Raw genomic sequence first — 16,172 nt, forward strand, 5'->3', positions numbered from 1 at the left:
GTCAAAAGTGAACTAGGGCACGGAAAGGACAGGAATGGGCAGTATAATGTTAAATAAGGAGCATTCCTGCCCTTTCTATTTCACGCAGTGCAGCAAGGAGGCTTGCTTCGTTGCGCTGCGTGAAAGTATGATAAATCTGGGACCTAGTCCATAAAAAATGAGAGACAGCAATAGTAAAACCTAGAGATCTCAAAGAACGTTGACAGCAAGCACTGGCAAAGCCTGTAGGACTGGCTGTACTAAGCTACCCCATGCAAACACATGCAATGTAGGGCTGGCCTTTAGCATTGTCAAGCTGGGCCCAGGGCGCCAATATTCCAAGGGGTGCATAGAGCTGCATAGAGCTGCGTGCATTAAGGTTATCCAAGCAGCAGCACCCTTCTCATCTTGCTCCAGGTTTGTACTTGTCCAATCGTATCTGTCTGATTTGCCAGATTCAAGTGTTTTTAATCCTTCATTATCATACCGTGGGGGCTGTTTTTGTACTCTTTTAGCCCCCCTTCCTTGCCCTCCCTCACCACTCACCCCTGCTGAGACACAGCCACAAAACCATCATCTGCAGGAGGCAGCTAAGCTGTCGGTGATTTCGGTGAACTGAGGGACGTCCGGGGATGTTTGTGGTCAGGGGCCAGTCGCTGCTCTTCCAGGTACTGACCAGTGAGTACAAAAGGGACCCCCTGCTGCCTCAATTAATTCACTAGCATCAGCAAGGGCGCCAATTTTCACTCTGCCCACGCCTAGGGCGCTGTCTTAGCCAAGGCAGGGTCTGCACAAATGTTCTCCGATTATATGTACTGAGTTTCTGTGCACATTCTGTGCCTCCTGCGCCTGTGACGTTTTGTATTCCCCGAGCTTCACAACCACTGAGGCATTCAACACGTGTTCACACATTGCACATGCGCAGTGCTGACAGCTTGCTATGGAATTCAAGACAAGTGCTCCATAGATCCTGAATAGGAACTGATGTGTGAAACCACCACAGGTTGTCACATGAGGGTGTCAGAGCTATGCCGAGAGCCCTGGCCAGCTGCAGTGACGTCAATCGGGGGTCATTAGTCAGAGCCACTTGAACGCTGCCTATAAACACTGGCAGTGACTGGTCTGCAGTGGGAACCTTCAGGGCTGGACATCAGATCTAAGCCTCAAGCCAGCCCCTCGGCTCAGCACAAGGCAATCCCAGATGAACGTCTTACATGCTACCAGCAGGGGGTGCCACGCTGCCTCTGCACGCACCATCATTTCCATGGAGAGAGTGAGGGATGGTCACCTTGGCTGTGATGGCACACATCATTGCACTGGCCCCATCAGACCCACTCTCTGAGGATGCCTATCCTTCTCCCCCCTTGCCTCCCCCAGATGCGACCCCCTGTATTGTCTTAGGAATGTGAGCACTAGGACGCCGCGGCCCGGGGCGACTCATAAGGGATAACGGAACCAGCCTAGGAGGTGTTGAGGTGTGGTCTTTCACAGTGATGGGTTACTGAGAAACTTGTTGAATGTTGTACACTGATGAATAAAGACGTTGGCTACCAGCTCTGTGTGTGGCGTGGACACTACCCATCCCCGCCCCCACACCCACCCACACCCAGTATCTGCGGTAAGTACCTGCTTGAAGGCAATCTTCAGCTCCCGCACGCCCACCATGTGAGCCGTCTCAGCCAGCATCTTCGGTCCTATCAGCTCCACAAAATCCTCGAAGTCCACACGGCCGCCCACTGTGGAGCACAAGAGACACACAAGGGGCTGAAAGGGGGGTAGCGGTGAGGAAAGTTTTGGGGTGCTAGTAATAGATAATTATTGATTTCATCAAAAGTTCGCAATAAAAACAAAATATCACAATCGGTGCAGATATCAGATGATGATTAAAAAATAATCTAGACATATTTAAATTAAGATCAATGACAAAAGCCGCTGCTAGCTCAAGAGAGAAGCGCTTTATAAACTTTGGGCCTGATTCTAACTTTGGAGGACGGTGTTAAACCGTCCCAAAAGTGGCGGATATACCACCTACCGTATTACGAGTCCATTATATCCTATGGAACTCGTAATACGGTAGGTGGTATATCCGCCACTTTTGGGACGGTTTAACACCGTCCTCCAAAGTTAGAATCAGGCCCTTTGTCTGAAAATGGCATTATCCTTATAATTGCACTATTATCTCTGACACTAAAACAATATCTAACAGCCTCAACTGTCGATCTTATTTTTGCTTTGGTAAAAAACGGTGGTAAGTACATATTGCTTAAATACAAAAGTTTGTGGCAGATACATATTGTGTACAATAGAGTCTCAATCCTATGTCCGCCGAGTCGACAGGCAGTTTTTCTTTTAAGCGTAGACTTCCATTTCCCCTCAAATTCATAGATCGAGATATAAAACAGGCTAAGTCTCAGGAATTTCATTTTAACATAGCCAGGCAGATTTGACCCTAGATTCTCTTGGCTCTGTGAGGCGAGGGCTTCAGAAACTAGGTCCATATGTTTATATTGTTGTAACTTGGCCAAGTCGTTCTCTCTCTGTCTGCCGGTTAAAGTCCCTCGGAAAAGGTCGGATAAATTACGAATTTCTAAGTTTTGGAGTGAGACAAAACTTTGGGATTAGGAGGATGAGCAGGTCTCAGTTTCTGGAGACTGCCAATGGAGGTCTTCAGTTGAAAAGTTAAATATACATTGTTTACTGTCTGTTTTTAGGGTCGAGCCTGCGAGTGCATGCCCTAGCGCATGCTTCTCGTATGCGAGACGCTGTTGTGTTCAGTAAAAGGCTTGGAGCTCGCCTGTCGTTCACCATTTGTTGGTTTGCGTGGCACTCTTCTTTACAGCCTCATAATACATCAAGGCAAGTCTGGCATCATTTCCATTCCTCTTTGTGGAGCAGGGATCAAGCACTAAATGAGTCAACTTAATTAGTGCCCGTCCGCTGCTCCCGACGTGATCGAGGTACTATTTTGTTCTTTTTAACTTCCAGTGCCTTGCAAACAGAAGACTTGTGACTTGCAAAAACGTGCCCACCACGACAAAAAAAATTGCAAAGTTTTATTTTTCAAAGCTAACTTTATTTTATTTTGTTAAATCGTCTTTTCTCAGTTTCCACTCATGTTTTTTTTTTTTGGTCGTGGGTGCTGTTGTCAAAAGATGACAATTAACTTGTTCGAAACATGCAAGACCCATTGCATTGCAAATGCTTGTTAGATTTTGAGGTGCCAGCACACTACACCAAACCAAAGCCGGTCACTAAGGCCCTGTACACACAGTAACAGCAGCAAACGTTAGAAAAGAGAGTTGGGTGACATCTTACCTGAACAAGTATTTATTTATAGTTCCTGTAGTTTTGTCTTTCACAGAACAAGCCGCAAGGGGGCGTAAGAGCACCTTACTAAGCTCGTTAGACAAAAGAAGGACAAATAAAGTATAAAAGGATGTATATACCACAACTTGTCCTATTTTCGGGTACATGTGGGGAGTATATTTTACTTTCAGACAATAAACTATAGACACAGAGAAAATACTGCCTCATAAATATGGACGAGTGCCAGCCTAGACTTTAAACACCAAGGTTCACAAATGCTGCAACATCACAAAGTACAAACTAGGAAAGACTGGACTCTGTAAACTATTATGACAGCTCAGGTTTTGCAGGTGAGACTTGGGCTGCCCGGCAAAGGGGACTCCAAAATGTAATGAAGGTCTGTCAAAACCATTCAACACAATCATTTCTTGGAGAAACAAACCTCAGCTCCTCACTCACATGTGGCTGCCAAGTGCTTCAAAGCAGAGCTCTCACACACAAAGCACTGCGGCTCATGGAAAGGAGCCTAGGTTACCTAAGGCACATATTAGACAATTTCAGACAGCCTTGGAGTATTTACAAAAATAGCCTTCTGCAGACATACGTCACGCAGTTCTAAACTTTATCGAGAGTGCAATAATCAGAAAACGGTATGAATATTTAATTTTACTAGTGTTGTATTAAATGGATTTTATTGAGCAAATTTCAACATTTAGATATTTAGGGGCAGATCTACCAATGTTTTGCACTGGGTTTCCGCCATGAAAGTGACGCAAACCAGTACAAAATGTTTTTTCCATTATTTACTTCCCAGCGCAAAACTTGTTTTGTGCTGGAAATTGACTAAAAGTAACGCAAAGTAGAGCGAGGCACTATTTGCACTATTTTGCGCAAAGAGGATGTTACGTGGGTGTTCTCATGCAACCACCCACCCTTTTTGATGCAAAACCCTTTCTACCAAAAATATGAGACAGGGTTCTGCGTCAAAAATTAACACATTTTAAAACCAGGCGTTAAAAGGAGAAATATTGTAACTTCTCCTTGCTTTTCCTACTTTCCCTGTGTGCTGCACTATGCAGTGCACATACAAAGTGTGAAAAGTTTTAGAAGTTGTCTAGGCCTACTATTTTGTACTGGAAAGGTACACTTGCAGTACAAAAGCTATGCTAGACTCTCGCACTCACCCTTGCACCATGATGCAAAGGCAGTGCTTAATTTGTGCTTGTTGTTTCCGGTGCAGAGCACCTACACTCATTTTTGAGGGCCACGGCTTATTCTTCTGCCTCAAGCCTTTGCTGCGAGCAAAAGGCACATATGGGAAAAACGGATGAAGGGAAAAACGAAAACGCGTCACAAACGGAGAAAGTAGAAAGCTGCAAGAGTGAGCAGAAGGGGCAGGGAGTGGCTTTATATGGATCGAAGAGACCCGAGATGGCTTCAGGATTAAGCTGCCTCAGTATTCCATGTTCACACATTTAATTACAGCAGCCGCGTGTTTAAGAGGAGGGGTTTGGGCACCGGCACCTTTTTATCTTCAAATTAAGAACTGTGCAAAGGTGTGTACAGGGTGCTCAGCAGCTGAAATCAGCACCTGCGCTTGGGAGCGGGGAGAAGGGAGCCATACCTCTCCAGATACGGCGCTCTCCTACTCTCTCCTTGTCGTGCAACACAGCGCAGATTTTTTAGCTGATGCGCGGCGTTGCCAGGAAGGATGGTAGACCTGCCCCTGAGTGTGGTGTTCAATACCAATATTTTTAGATTTTCTTTTAGAGTTACGAGAAATTCCTGTAGAAATGTTTGACTCTCACCCTCCAATATGTACTTTATGCGCCCTGCTTGATCAGGTTTGATATGACATTTTTTATACTGTGTCAGTTTATTATATACAATGATTTTACGAATGTATATGAAAATGTTTTTAAATGCTTTTATGGCAAATGAGACAGAGGCTGAATTAAAACATAGAGAGACAACAGGCATCAATGCACCCACCCATCACACATCCACAGAAAAATAACATGAGAGCAAAAAGGAATTATGGCCCTCATTCCTAGATTGGCGGGCGGCGGTCGCCGCCCGCCAAGCGGGAACCGCCAGAAGACCGTACCGCGGTCAAAAGACCGCGGCGGTCATTCTGAGTTTCCCGCTGGGTTGGCGGGCGACCGCCAGAAGGCCGCCCGCCCAGCGGGAAACCCCCTTCCACGAGGATGCCGGCTCCGAATGGAGCCGGCGGAGTCGAAGGGGTGCGACGGGTGCAGTTGCACCCGTCGCGATTTTCAGTGTCTGCCACGCAGACACTGAAAATCTATGTGGGGCCCTGTTAGGGGGCCCCTGCAGTGCCCATGCCAGTGGCATGGGCACTGCAGGGGCCCCCAGGGGCCCCACGACACCCGTTCCCGCCAGCCAGGTTCTGGCGGTGAAAACCGCCAGAACCAGGCTGGCGGGAAGGGGGTCGGAATCCCCACGGCGGCGCTGCTTGCAGCGCCGCCGTGGAGGATTCCCTGGGGCAGCGGGAAGCCGGCGGGAAACCGCCGGCTTCCCTTTTCTGACCGCGGCTTTACCGCCGCGGTCAGAATGCCCCCGGAAGCACCGCCAGCCTGTTGGCGGTGCTTCCTCCGTCACCTACCCTGGCGGTCATAGACCGCCAGGGTAGGAATGACCCCCTATGTGTCCTCACGGCCCTCATTTGCACCATGTCCTGCAAAGGAAATGTTCAGAATTATTGAATTATTTTGGATTGAAGACTCAACCACTTTGCACACATTCCATTCCCTCCTGCCGAATAATTTGTGGTGCCTTTGCCTCTCACTTCTAGTGAACAGCCAGTGAAGTACGCCCTTTTGGTGTGCACCCTGAATATCGATCCCAGTATATCGATGGGACACAATATTCAGGGCAAAATATCGGAAAGAAATATTGGCATGTAAGTTAGTTTAGATTTTCTATACCTAACTCCACATGTAGGTGTCCACGTGGTACATATATCTTCGAGATACGTAGATGTGGAGTTAGGTATAGTAAATCCTGTATACACTTAAACCTTTCAGTGTTTTGTCCTTCGACATTCTATCATCAATATTCTTATTCTGCGGTATTCTGGGGGTCGATATTCAGAAGAACAATCCACACTTTCCATAGCTCAAAGCTTTCCTCGTCTAATCTACACTTTCAACCAGATCCTCAATTCAGACAACTGAACTTTGGCACTCCATCCAGGAGGACTCCCAAGAAAGGTTCCAATAAGTTCTGGTAAATTGTGGCCAGTAAAAACTGTGGTTAGAGCTGCACGCTCAAACGTCTCAATTTCGGAAACAGTATGAATGGCCTGTGTCCTATCATTGCACTCAGTGAACTAAGGGCCGACTCCGTTTATCACTAAAAGCCTGAGTTACAGTTTGGCGGACAGGATACTCCCGTCACAAATGTAGCAAAGTGCACTATCCGTCTCAGTCCACCCTCTCTATTTGGAGTTGGGAGCACCCCCATATTTCCGACAGTGGTGCCCCCGCTAGCTCCTCTGTTGGAACGCTTACTCGGACATGCTGATGGAGTAGGGCCTATTGGGGTAAGGACCTTAGACCTCCCCCACTCTATTTACAGCAAGTGGTCTGATGTGTTTTTTCTGCCCGTCACCGTCAGGAACAACTTTGTGGCACTCAACAAAAGGAATGTACAGATGACCCCCACACTCTGGGAGAAAGCTCCCAGGATGTGGGGGGCATTCATTTTTAGGGTCGAGCCTGCGTTGCATGCGCTCGTGCATGCGTATCGCAGCGAGACGCTTTAGGGTTTAGAAAAGGGCTCGGAGCCCTGTCAACGTCACGTCAGTGTTTTTCATTGGTTCGTGGGCTTGCCTAATAAAATCCGCTTGCTTTCATTAGTCGAAGGCATGCATACGTCATGCCTTTTCCGGTGGCTGGCCCTCCTCGAGCGCATCGACCAAGTACTGTAAACATGCGAGGCTCGCTGTTTACTGTCCGGCTCGTGGATTACTTTTTCTCTATTTTACTAGCGCGATTTCGCTTGGCAGAAGTCGAGCGCTTTACACAGTTAATTGCACTTTTTCGGGTTACGTACACAAATGCACTTTTGCCCGATAGGTGAAAAGTCGGGTTAAGAGTTTACAACGCGATCAGCTCTAACATGAGCAAACGCGAGACCCGTTGCATTGCAAATGCTTGTTTGTATTGCAGAGGGTGTAGAGAAACCACCATGACTGCAATTCCTCTAAAGAGACTGAGATCATCACTGGGCCAGTGGAGATCTCTTAATAAGCTATTCAGCAGTCCTCTGCCACCCATGGCGAAGGCAGGATGCCCGTCAAACTGGAAATCAGGCCCTAAAGCCGAAACCCACAGACTTGTGCAGGGTCACAAAGTTATTTAGCTGAAAGCCAAATTCAGAGGCCCTGACAATTTACTTGTTAGCCTACCAAAGTGCGCATACCCCCTTGAAACGCCACCGGGTGCCCACGCGAAAACAACGTTAGCATTGGCAAAGCTCCCAGCACACTCTCTAGCAATCCCTTGGACCAAAGCACGCTTCCCCTCGTTGTTTACGCGCCTCTGATGCAGAAGGAATTGATTTCCATGATGTTTACAAGCACTGCGCTCCTATAATGTGCTAATAAGCCGACCTCACCTGAGTATCAAAGGCGTTTTTTGTTTTTCTCTGTTTTTTTTCTAGACGTGGTTAATTTTATGTGCCACTTCATGACCCCTGATTAAGGGCTCACCCCGAAATGCATTAGTGCACCAGGGCAGTTCTCTAATGACCAGCAGCATGACCCTAAGCTGTTAGGGTAGATAAAAGGAAATTATAGAACAGAACCCAAGAGAGCATGTTTTTTCATTAACACATTTCATAGTAAAAGTTGTGCCCTCAGGGAGTCATGTGTATGTCATATGATGGACAGAGCTGAGACTCTGGGGTCCTATGTATGTAATGTTATGGACAGAGTTGTGGCTCTGGGGTCGTGTCTATGTCATGTCATGGACAGAGCTGTGGCTCTGGGGTCGTGTGTATGTCATGTCATGGACAGAGCTGTGGCTCTGGGGTCGTGTGTATGTCATGTCACGGACAGATCTGTGGCTCTAGGCTCATGTGTATGTCATGTCTTGAATAGACAGATCAGTGCCCTGGGGGGGCTGAGTATGTCATGTCAGGGGCAGAGCTGTGACTCTAGGGTCCTGTTATGTCATGTCAGGGACAGAGCTGTGATTCTGAGATCCTGTGCATGTCATGTCATGGACAGAGCTTTGACTGAGATCCTGTGTATGCCATGTCATGGAAAGGGCTGCAACTCTGGTATCCTATGTATGCCATGTCATGGACAGAGCTTTGACTGAGATCCTGTGTATGTCATGTCATGGACAGAGCTGTGACTCTGGGATCCTGTGTTATGTCATGTCATGGACAGAGCTGTGACTCTGGGTTCTCTGTATGTCATGTCATGGACAGAGCTGTGACTCTGGGGTTCTCTGTATGTCATGTCATGGACAGAGCTGTGACTCTGGGTCCTTTGTATGTCATGTCATGGACAGAGCTGTGGCTATAGGGTCCTATGTATGTCATGTCTTGGATAGACACTTCTGTACCCCGGGGGATACTGAGTATGTCATGTCAGGGGCAGAGCTGTGACTCTGGGGTCCTGTTATGTCATATCAGGGGCAGAGCTGTTACTCTGGGGTCCTGTTATGTCATTTCATGGACAGAGCTGTGGCTCTAGGGTCCTGTGTATGTCATGTATTGGATAGACAGATCTGTACCCCGGAGGATACTGTGCATGTCATGTCATGGACAGATCTGTGACTCTGGTATCCTATGTATGCCATCGACAGAGCTTTCACTGAGATCCTGTGTATGTCATGTCATGGACAGAGCTGTGACTCTGGGGTCCTTTATATGTCGTGTCAGGGGCAGAGCTGAGGCTCTGGGGTCCTGTTATGTTATGTCATGGACAGAGCTGTGGCTCTGGGGTGCTGTGTATGTCATGTCTTCGATAGACAGATCTGTTTCCCGGGGGATACTGTGTATGTCATGTCAGGGACAGAGCTGTGACTCTGGGATCCTGTGTACGTCATATAATGGACAGAGCTGTGACTCTGGGGTCCTGCGTATGTCATGTCTTGGGTAGATCTGTGCCCAGGGGCTACTGAGTATGTCAGGTCAGAGACAGAGCTGTCTCTCTGGGGTCCTGATATGTCACGTCAGGGACAGAGCTGTGACTCTGGGGTCCTGTTATGTCATATCATGTACAGAGCTGTGACTCTGGGGTCCTTTTATGTCATATCATGTACAGAGCTGTGACTCTGGGGTCCTTTTTATGTCATATCATGTACAGAGCTGTGACTCTGGGGCCCTGTTGTGTCATATCATGTACAGAGCTGTGACTCTGGGGTCCTTTTATGTCATATCATGTACAGAGCTGTGACTCTGGGGTCCTTTTATGTCATATCATGGACAGAGCTGTGACTCTGGGGCCCTGTTGCGTCATATCATGGACAGAGCTGTGACTCTGGGGCCCTGTTGTGTCATATCATGGACAGAGCTGTGACTCTGGGGTCCTTTTGCGTCATATCATGGACAGAGCTGTGACTCTGGGGCCCTGTTGCGTCATATCATGGACAGAGCTGTGACTCTGGGGCTCTGTTGTGTCATATCGTGGACAGAGCTGTGACTCTGGGGCCCTGTTGCGTCATATCATGGACAGAGCTGTGACTCTGGGGTCCTTTTGCGTCATATCATGGACAGAGCTGTGACTCTGGGGCCCTGTTGCGTCATATCATGGACAGAGCTGTGACTCTGGGGCCCTGTTGTGTCATATCGTGGACAGAGCTGTGACTCTGGGGTCCTTTTGCGTCATATCATGGACAAAGCTGTGACTCTGGGGCTCTGTTGTGTCATATCATGGACAGAGCTGTGACTCGGGGGCTCTGTTGCGTCATATCATGGACAGAGCTGTGACTCTGGGGCCCTGTTGCGTCATATCATGGACAGAGCTGTGACTCTGGGGTCCTTTTGCATCATATCATGGACAGAACTGTGACTCTGGGGCCCTGTTGCGTCATATCATGGACAGAGCTGTGACTCTGGGGTTCTGTTGTGTCATATCATGGACAGAGCTGTGACTCTGGGGTCCTGTTGTGTCATATCATGGACAGAGCTGTGACTCTGAGGCCCTGTTGCGTCATATCATGGACAGAGCTGTGACTCTGGGGTCCTGTTATGTTATATCATGGACAGAGCTGTGACTCTGGGGTCCTCTTATGTTATATCATGGACAGAGCTGTGACTCTAGGGCCCTGTTGTGTCATATCATGGACAGAGCTGTGACTCTGGGGCCCTGTTGCGTCATATCATGGACAGAGCTGTGACTCTGGGGTCCTTTTGCGTCATATCATGGGCAGAGCTGTGACTCTGGGGCCCTGTTGCGTCATATCATGGACAGAGCTGTGGCTCTGTAGCCCTGTGCATGCCATGTCCATAGTTGCCACGTTTCCCAGGTCCATGTGTGATGTGCATGTTTTTTTTTCATTCTGGGACTTTTAGTCCTATTTTCTAATAGAATATATATGACTACAAGTCTCAGAATTAAAAGAAAAACCTTGACTGGAGCAAGATATCATGCATAGACCTGGGAAAATTGGCAGGGCTGCATGGACAGAATTGTGACTCGTGGGTCCTGTGTTTGTCATGTCATGGACAGGCCTCTGTCTCTGGGGTTCTGTGAATATCTTGTCATAGGTAGAACTGTGACTCATGGGGGGACTGTCTCTTTAGGGCTGTGTCCGAGAGGGACCTGTGCGTGTGATGTCATAGGTAGAGCTGTGTCCGAGAGGGACCTGTGCGTGTGATGTCATAGGTAGAGCTGTGTCCGAGAGGGAACTGTGCGTGTAATGTCATAGGTAGAGCTGTGTCCGAGAGGGACCTGTGCGTGTGATGTCATAGGGAGAGGTGTGTCCAAGAGGGACCTGTGCGTGTGATGTCATAGGTAGAGCTGTGTACGATAAGGTCCTGTGCGTGTGACGTCATAGGTAGAGCTGTGTCCGAGAGGGGCCTGTGCGTGTGACATCATAGGTAGAGCTGTGTCTGAGAGGGTCTTTTGCGTGTGACATCATAGGTAGAGCTGTGTCCGAGAGGGTCCTGTGCATGTGATGTTGTGGATAGAGCTGTGTCCGAGAGGGACCTGTGCGTGTGACGTCATAGGTAGAGCTGTGTCTGAGAGGGTCTTGTGCGTGTGACGTCATAGGTAGAGCTGTGTCCGAGAGGGACTTGTGCATGTGACGTCATAGGTAGAGCTGTGTCCGATAGGGTCCTGTGTGTGTCACGTCATAGGTAGAGCTGTGTCCGAGAGGGTCCTGTGCATGTGACGTCGTGGATAGAGCTGTGCCTAGGGGGGACGGTCTAGGACAGCCTTAGCGCTGGCTTTGATCTGGCCAGCACCAATCCCAATACTCACTCCTCATCTTGATGTGCTGTGAGATCTCAATCAGCTCCATCTCGGTGGGCATGTACCCCATGGTCCGCATGCACTCCCCCAGGTCCTTGTAGCTGATGTATCCGTCGCGGTCTGTGTCAAACTCTTTGAAGGCTTCTAGGAGCTCTGGGTTGTGAAGACGAAAGAACACATAGATGAGGTTGCAATCAGTGTAATCAAGCATTGGCTGCTGCTAACAAAGGAAGATAATGTGTGCCTGCTTTTAATATTAACTCAAACTGATTGGTGGGCTAAGGGCGGCCACAGTGATCAAAGCTCATTCATTCATCTCATGAACTCCATCTCATGCCAAGGGATTGTTCTGTGATGTTGTTGTTAGGCCAAAGGTCACATGATGGGACACCCCTGACATAATCAATACAGTAATAGGAAAAGTGGAAAGATTTTGTCCTGGAAATTGAAGACCAAATGTAAGAGCAGTTATATTGTTGTACTTAAAACACATACAGTCTAATTTACCTAGAGCAGATGCAGACATATTGCTAATTGTGGGAGGACCCATCACATAATTAGAATTACCAAGGTCGATGGGACGTTAAAAAGGTAAGATCTCTGGACCAGACATCCTTCTGACAAACAGTAATATTGGATCCTCTTCTGCAATTGTTTAACTTCATTCTTCATGATGTCATCACCCACATATGTGGGAAGAAGGACTGTTAGTACTCACATTAAAGCCTTGTAAAGAACCTGTACACTGCAGAAACTATTATCACATTTCAACTGTAAATGTGGATACTAATCTCTTTCCACAGTCGTAATGACAAGGTTGACACTATTTTTTCAACTAGAATTAAGACAGGTCAGAAAGGATGTATTCCAGGCAGTGCTTAATTTGAGCAGGTGGTTTCTGGGGCTCAGCACCAGCACCTAATTCTCAACACCGGTACTAATGACAGTCCAACACATAGTGGTGCTGTCTGTCTAATTTTGAGATGAGCACAACAACAGTGTTTAATAATGCAACAAACATTAAAAATGAAGAATGCCTGTCACCCTCACCATTCGTAAAGCTTTGTGTGACCTGGAATAGTCTGAATTGTCGCACTTGTAGGACTGGGGTGGTTAGTAGCTGTATTGGTACTGTCATTGGGAGCTCTGGCAGGGGCGTTGAGTGGTGCAAGCTACAGTGGCCTCTTAAGAAGGGCCCTCACACTTACTTTTCTCCAATTAAGCACTGATCCCAGGCAGGCAAATGATGGACCTTACATAAGTTTTAACAGGAGACATTGATATTTGTGGCATTACTGCTAAAAAAAGAAAAATTGGCTGGAATGACACAAGATTCTGCAAAAGGTTTGACAAGGTGAACTGATTATTTCTATGCTCAATATTAGAAATCTTTGGGATAGGACATGAATTCATTAGAGTCGTGAAAGTCCTTTATGTTTAAACTCTCTGCCGGAGGTTTAATCAATGAGGTTACAGAAAATCTATATAGATCGAGGGACAAGACCGGGCTGCCCCCAAATCCTGCATCATTTGGTTTGTATATAGAACCGCGGTGCAGAGGATGACAGAAGATGATACAGTTATTCCACTTGTACCTGGAGGTTGGTCAAGGACATATGAGAATGATATCCCCTTGCATACAGAGGATCCGGGCATCTCATCCCAGTGGTGGTTGACTTAACAGTTCAATTTCAATCTTTGGCTATAAAGTCAACAAAGACAAGTCAGAGGTTTTGCCTACCTGGGTGTGTTGATCTCTTTATAACTTAATAAGTTAGTAGACCCTAATAATAGTTAATTTAGGAGAGATATAAAGACCAAATTGCATGTCACAAGGGAAATATTATTAAAATGTCCATGGTACCACAAAGCATCTTTTCAGCCACCACAATACTGCTTCACTTTGAGAATCAGCTGCTAGGTAAAAGTCAGTTAGTTAATTTGGGATTGAAGGGAATTAGGTTTGCCTGGAAAAAGTAATTGAGATTGGTATTAAAGGGTGTTTTGGTATTTCCTTACCTGCAGCTCAGGTGTGCTGTTTTAGGGCAGGCAGGCTTGCTTATAATATAAGGAAGTTAATAGCTTTGGAGAGTGGGAATCCATCAGAAGATCATAGAAATTTGGTGGGAAGTCAGCAAGAAGACTGGCTGTCCTCATTATGTTCCTCGTCAATCTCTCCAGGATTCCACTGACACCTCCGCAACTCTGACTGACTTGCTAGAATGAATGCAGATTGTCAAAATTCAAGTACATCTAGGTTTAAGCTTTGATTTCTAGACTCTCCATGAGAAAGGAACTGGAGGAATTCGCAAAAACTACTTAGAGAACTTCCTGAAGGATGTAATGAGGTAGCCAAAGTCTATGAGACCTTCTTGCAGATAGAACTTGCAAAGGACCATTCATGGAAGATCTGGCAGGCATGGTTCCTAGCCGTGGAGATGGAAACAGTAAAGATCATACTTTGCGATACACTCAGTTCTAAAAGAGCGACCACAACAGGTTTTACTGGCCGCTGGCATAAAAAATTAAGCTGAATCTTGAAGACGCAACAACCTGCCCTAGAAGTAAGTTGGCTGATGTAGTTGATATACAGATGTTTCTGAGCCTCCAATGTGAAATAATTCTGAACCACTGTGGTACAGTGAATAAGTAAAAATCACTTGGATGATGGCCCTGCCAGCTGATTTATTGCTGGGTTTTTTGTTTGCTAATGAGTGGGAAGACTGGGACACATTACCTTAAAGAATGGTACTTTGAGTTGTGGCTGCTGGTGTACACATCTGCATTAAGTCACTCATCTCCATGCCACAGATGGTTGCGGCATGTTCACCATTGCATGTTATTGAACACATTTAGGGCCTGATTTAAAGTTTGGTGAAGGGGTTACTCTGTCACAATGGTGACGGATATCCCATCAGCCGATATATAAATCCCATAGGATATAATGGAATTTAGATTTCACCGTAACCCCTCCGCTAAACTCTAAATCCGGCCCTAAGTGTTAAGTGAGGATGTGGGCTCCATTTTTAGGAAATTTGTGATCAACTTTTGGGATGCCTTGCAAGTTAATACTTGTCGGGGTGCTGTTTTGTTCCGGACAACTATTTGACTGCATGATTATTTCACTGTTTGCTGGATATGTACCCAGAAGAGGTTAAGTAACTTCCTGGAACCAGGGGGACACCTAATGAGAGATCAATGCATTGATCTTGGCTGGTTACATATGAAGACTAAAGAAATGAGAAAAAAGTATGTGGTTTTGAAACTAACAAATACTAACTCTTTCTGGTCACACAATGTTATTAAGTAGGTATCTGTTCTGGGGTGTTTTGAACCACAGACAGTGTCATGTGGCCAGTCAGAATGGGCTGCTTTAGGCAATGAAGAATGACTGAGTGCCCCGCACTCCAAAAATATTAGGTAACAAGGCCCTGGGTGGGGTAGTGAGGATTGGGACAGGTTGGGCTGGCCTATAGGGCAGGTTGACAGTGCCAGGTGAGCTGGTCTGACAGATGAGTGTGTGGGCTTTATTTTGTGGCAGTGTGTGGACTGGTGTGGTAAACCTCTGTAAACAAAAACCAGGCAGCGGTAGCAAGAGGCACTGTGCAAGCTGTGGATGCCATCTCATTAATTCCGATAACAAACGAGACTCCTCCACGCTAACTAGCTATTTTTTAGAGCACCCATTATGAATGTTGCTGCTGCACACAATTAATTTGCACACTGTAATTAATACTAATTCATTACAGAGCTGTGGGACCGTTTGGCACCCAGCTCGACTTAAAATTAGTCCCACGTGGCAATTGTGTAATAGTGTAGATAGTTACCCCCGTTCCGTGGGCGTATCGGGTAGTCCTTGTGGTATACATTATGTGATCTCATCGCACGTGGTGTGGATGGGCCAATCGCAATTTGTGGGTAGAAGAGCAGGGATGTGTCAATGTTTTTATCTTTTTGATAGGGAATGAACTCTGTGATTTCTCAAACTTTATCAAACATGTTGCCTTCAGCAAGCACAAATACCTGTGATTGCCCACCCCTCAGAGATCACCTAGACATCAAGCCTTAAAAAGTCCAGAGTTGCTCGATTTACAAATGTGTTCCACTTGTCTTACTACCCGTTTCATATATAGTGCCAGATTTACAAGGCCCTAGCACCTCCTTGCGCCACACTAGTGCCATTTTTTTTACGTTAATGTGGCTCAAGGAGACCATTTTACGCTGCGCCACTTTGCGATCCCTTGCGCCACATTATGCCTGTGTCAGGCATAATGTATGCAAGGTGGGTGTTCCGGCTTTAGGAGGCCCGCACAAATGGTGCAGAGAAATTTACAAGTTTTCACTGCACCATATTTGGTGTCAATTTTAACGCCTGCTAAGATCAGGCGTTAAAATGACGCACCCATATTAATCTATGGACGCATATGGGTGCGTC

The 16,172-nt window shown here is 46.8% G+C and overlaps 1 protein-coding gene across 1 annotated transcript in view; it reads right to left on the bottom strand.

Moving 5' to 3' along the window:
- Nucleotides 1-16,172, bottom strand: part of CABP4 (calcium binding protein 4) — a 76,987-nt gene that overhangs the window by 41,942 nt on the left and 18,873 nt on the right. The window contains exons 3-4 of the mRNA XM_069232921.1: nt 11,747-11,890; nt 1,606-1,715 (exon numbers count right to left, since the gene is read on the bottom strand). Of these exons, the coding sequence (XP_069089022.1) occupies nt 1,606-1,715; nt 11,747-11,890 (254 nt within the window). The remainder of the gene's footprint in view (nt 1-1,605; nt 1,716-11,746; nt 11,891-16,172) is intronic.

This window comes from Pleurodeles waltl, chromosome 4_2 (genome assembly GCF_031143425.1).
Source record: "Pleurodeles waltl isolate 20211129_DDA chromosome 4_2, aPleWal1.hap1.20221129, whole genome shotgun sequence".
NCBI lineage: Eukaryota > Metazoa > Chordata > Amphibia > Caudata > Salamandridae > Pleurodeles > Pleurodeles waltl.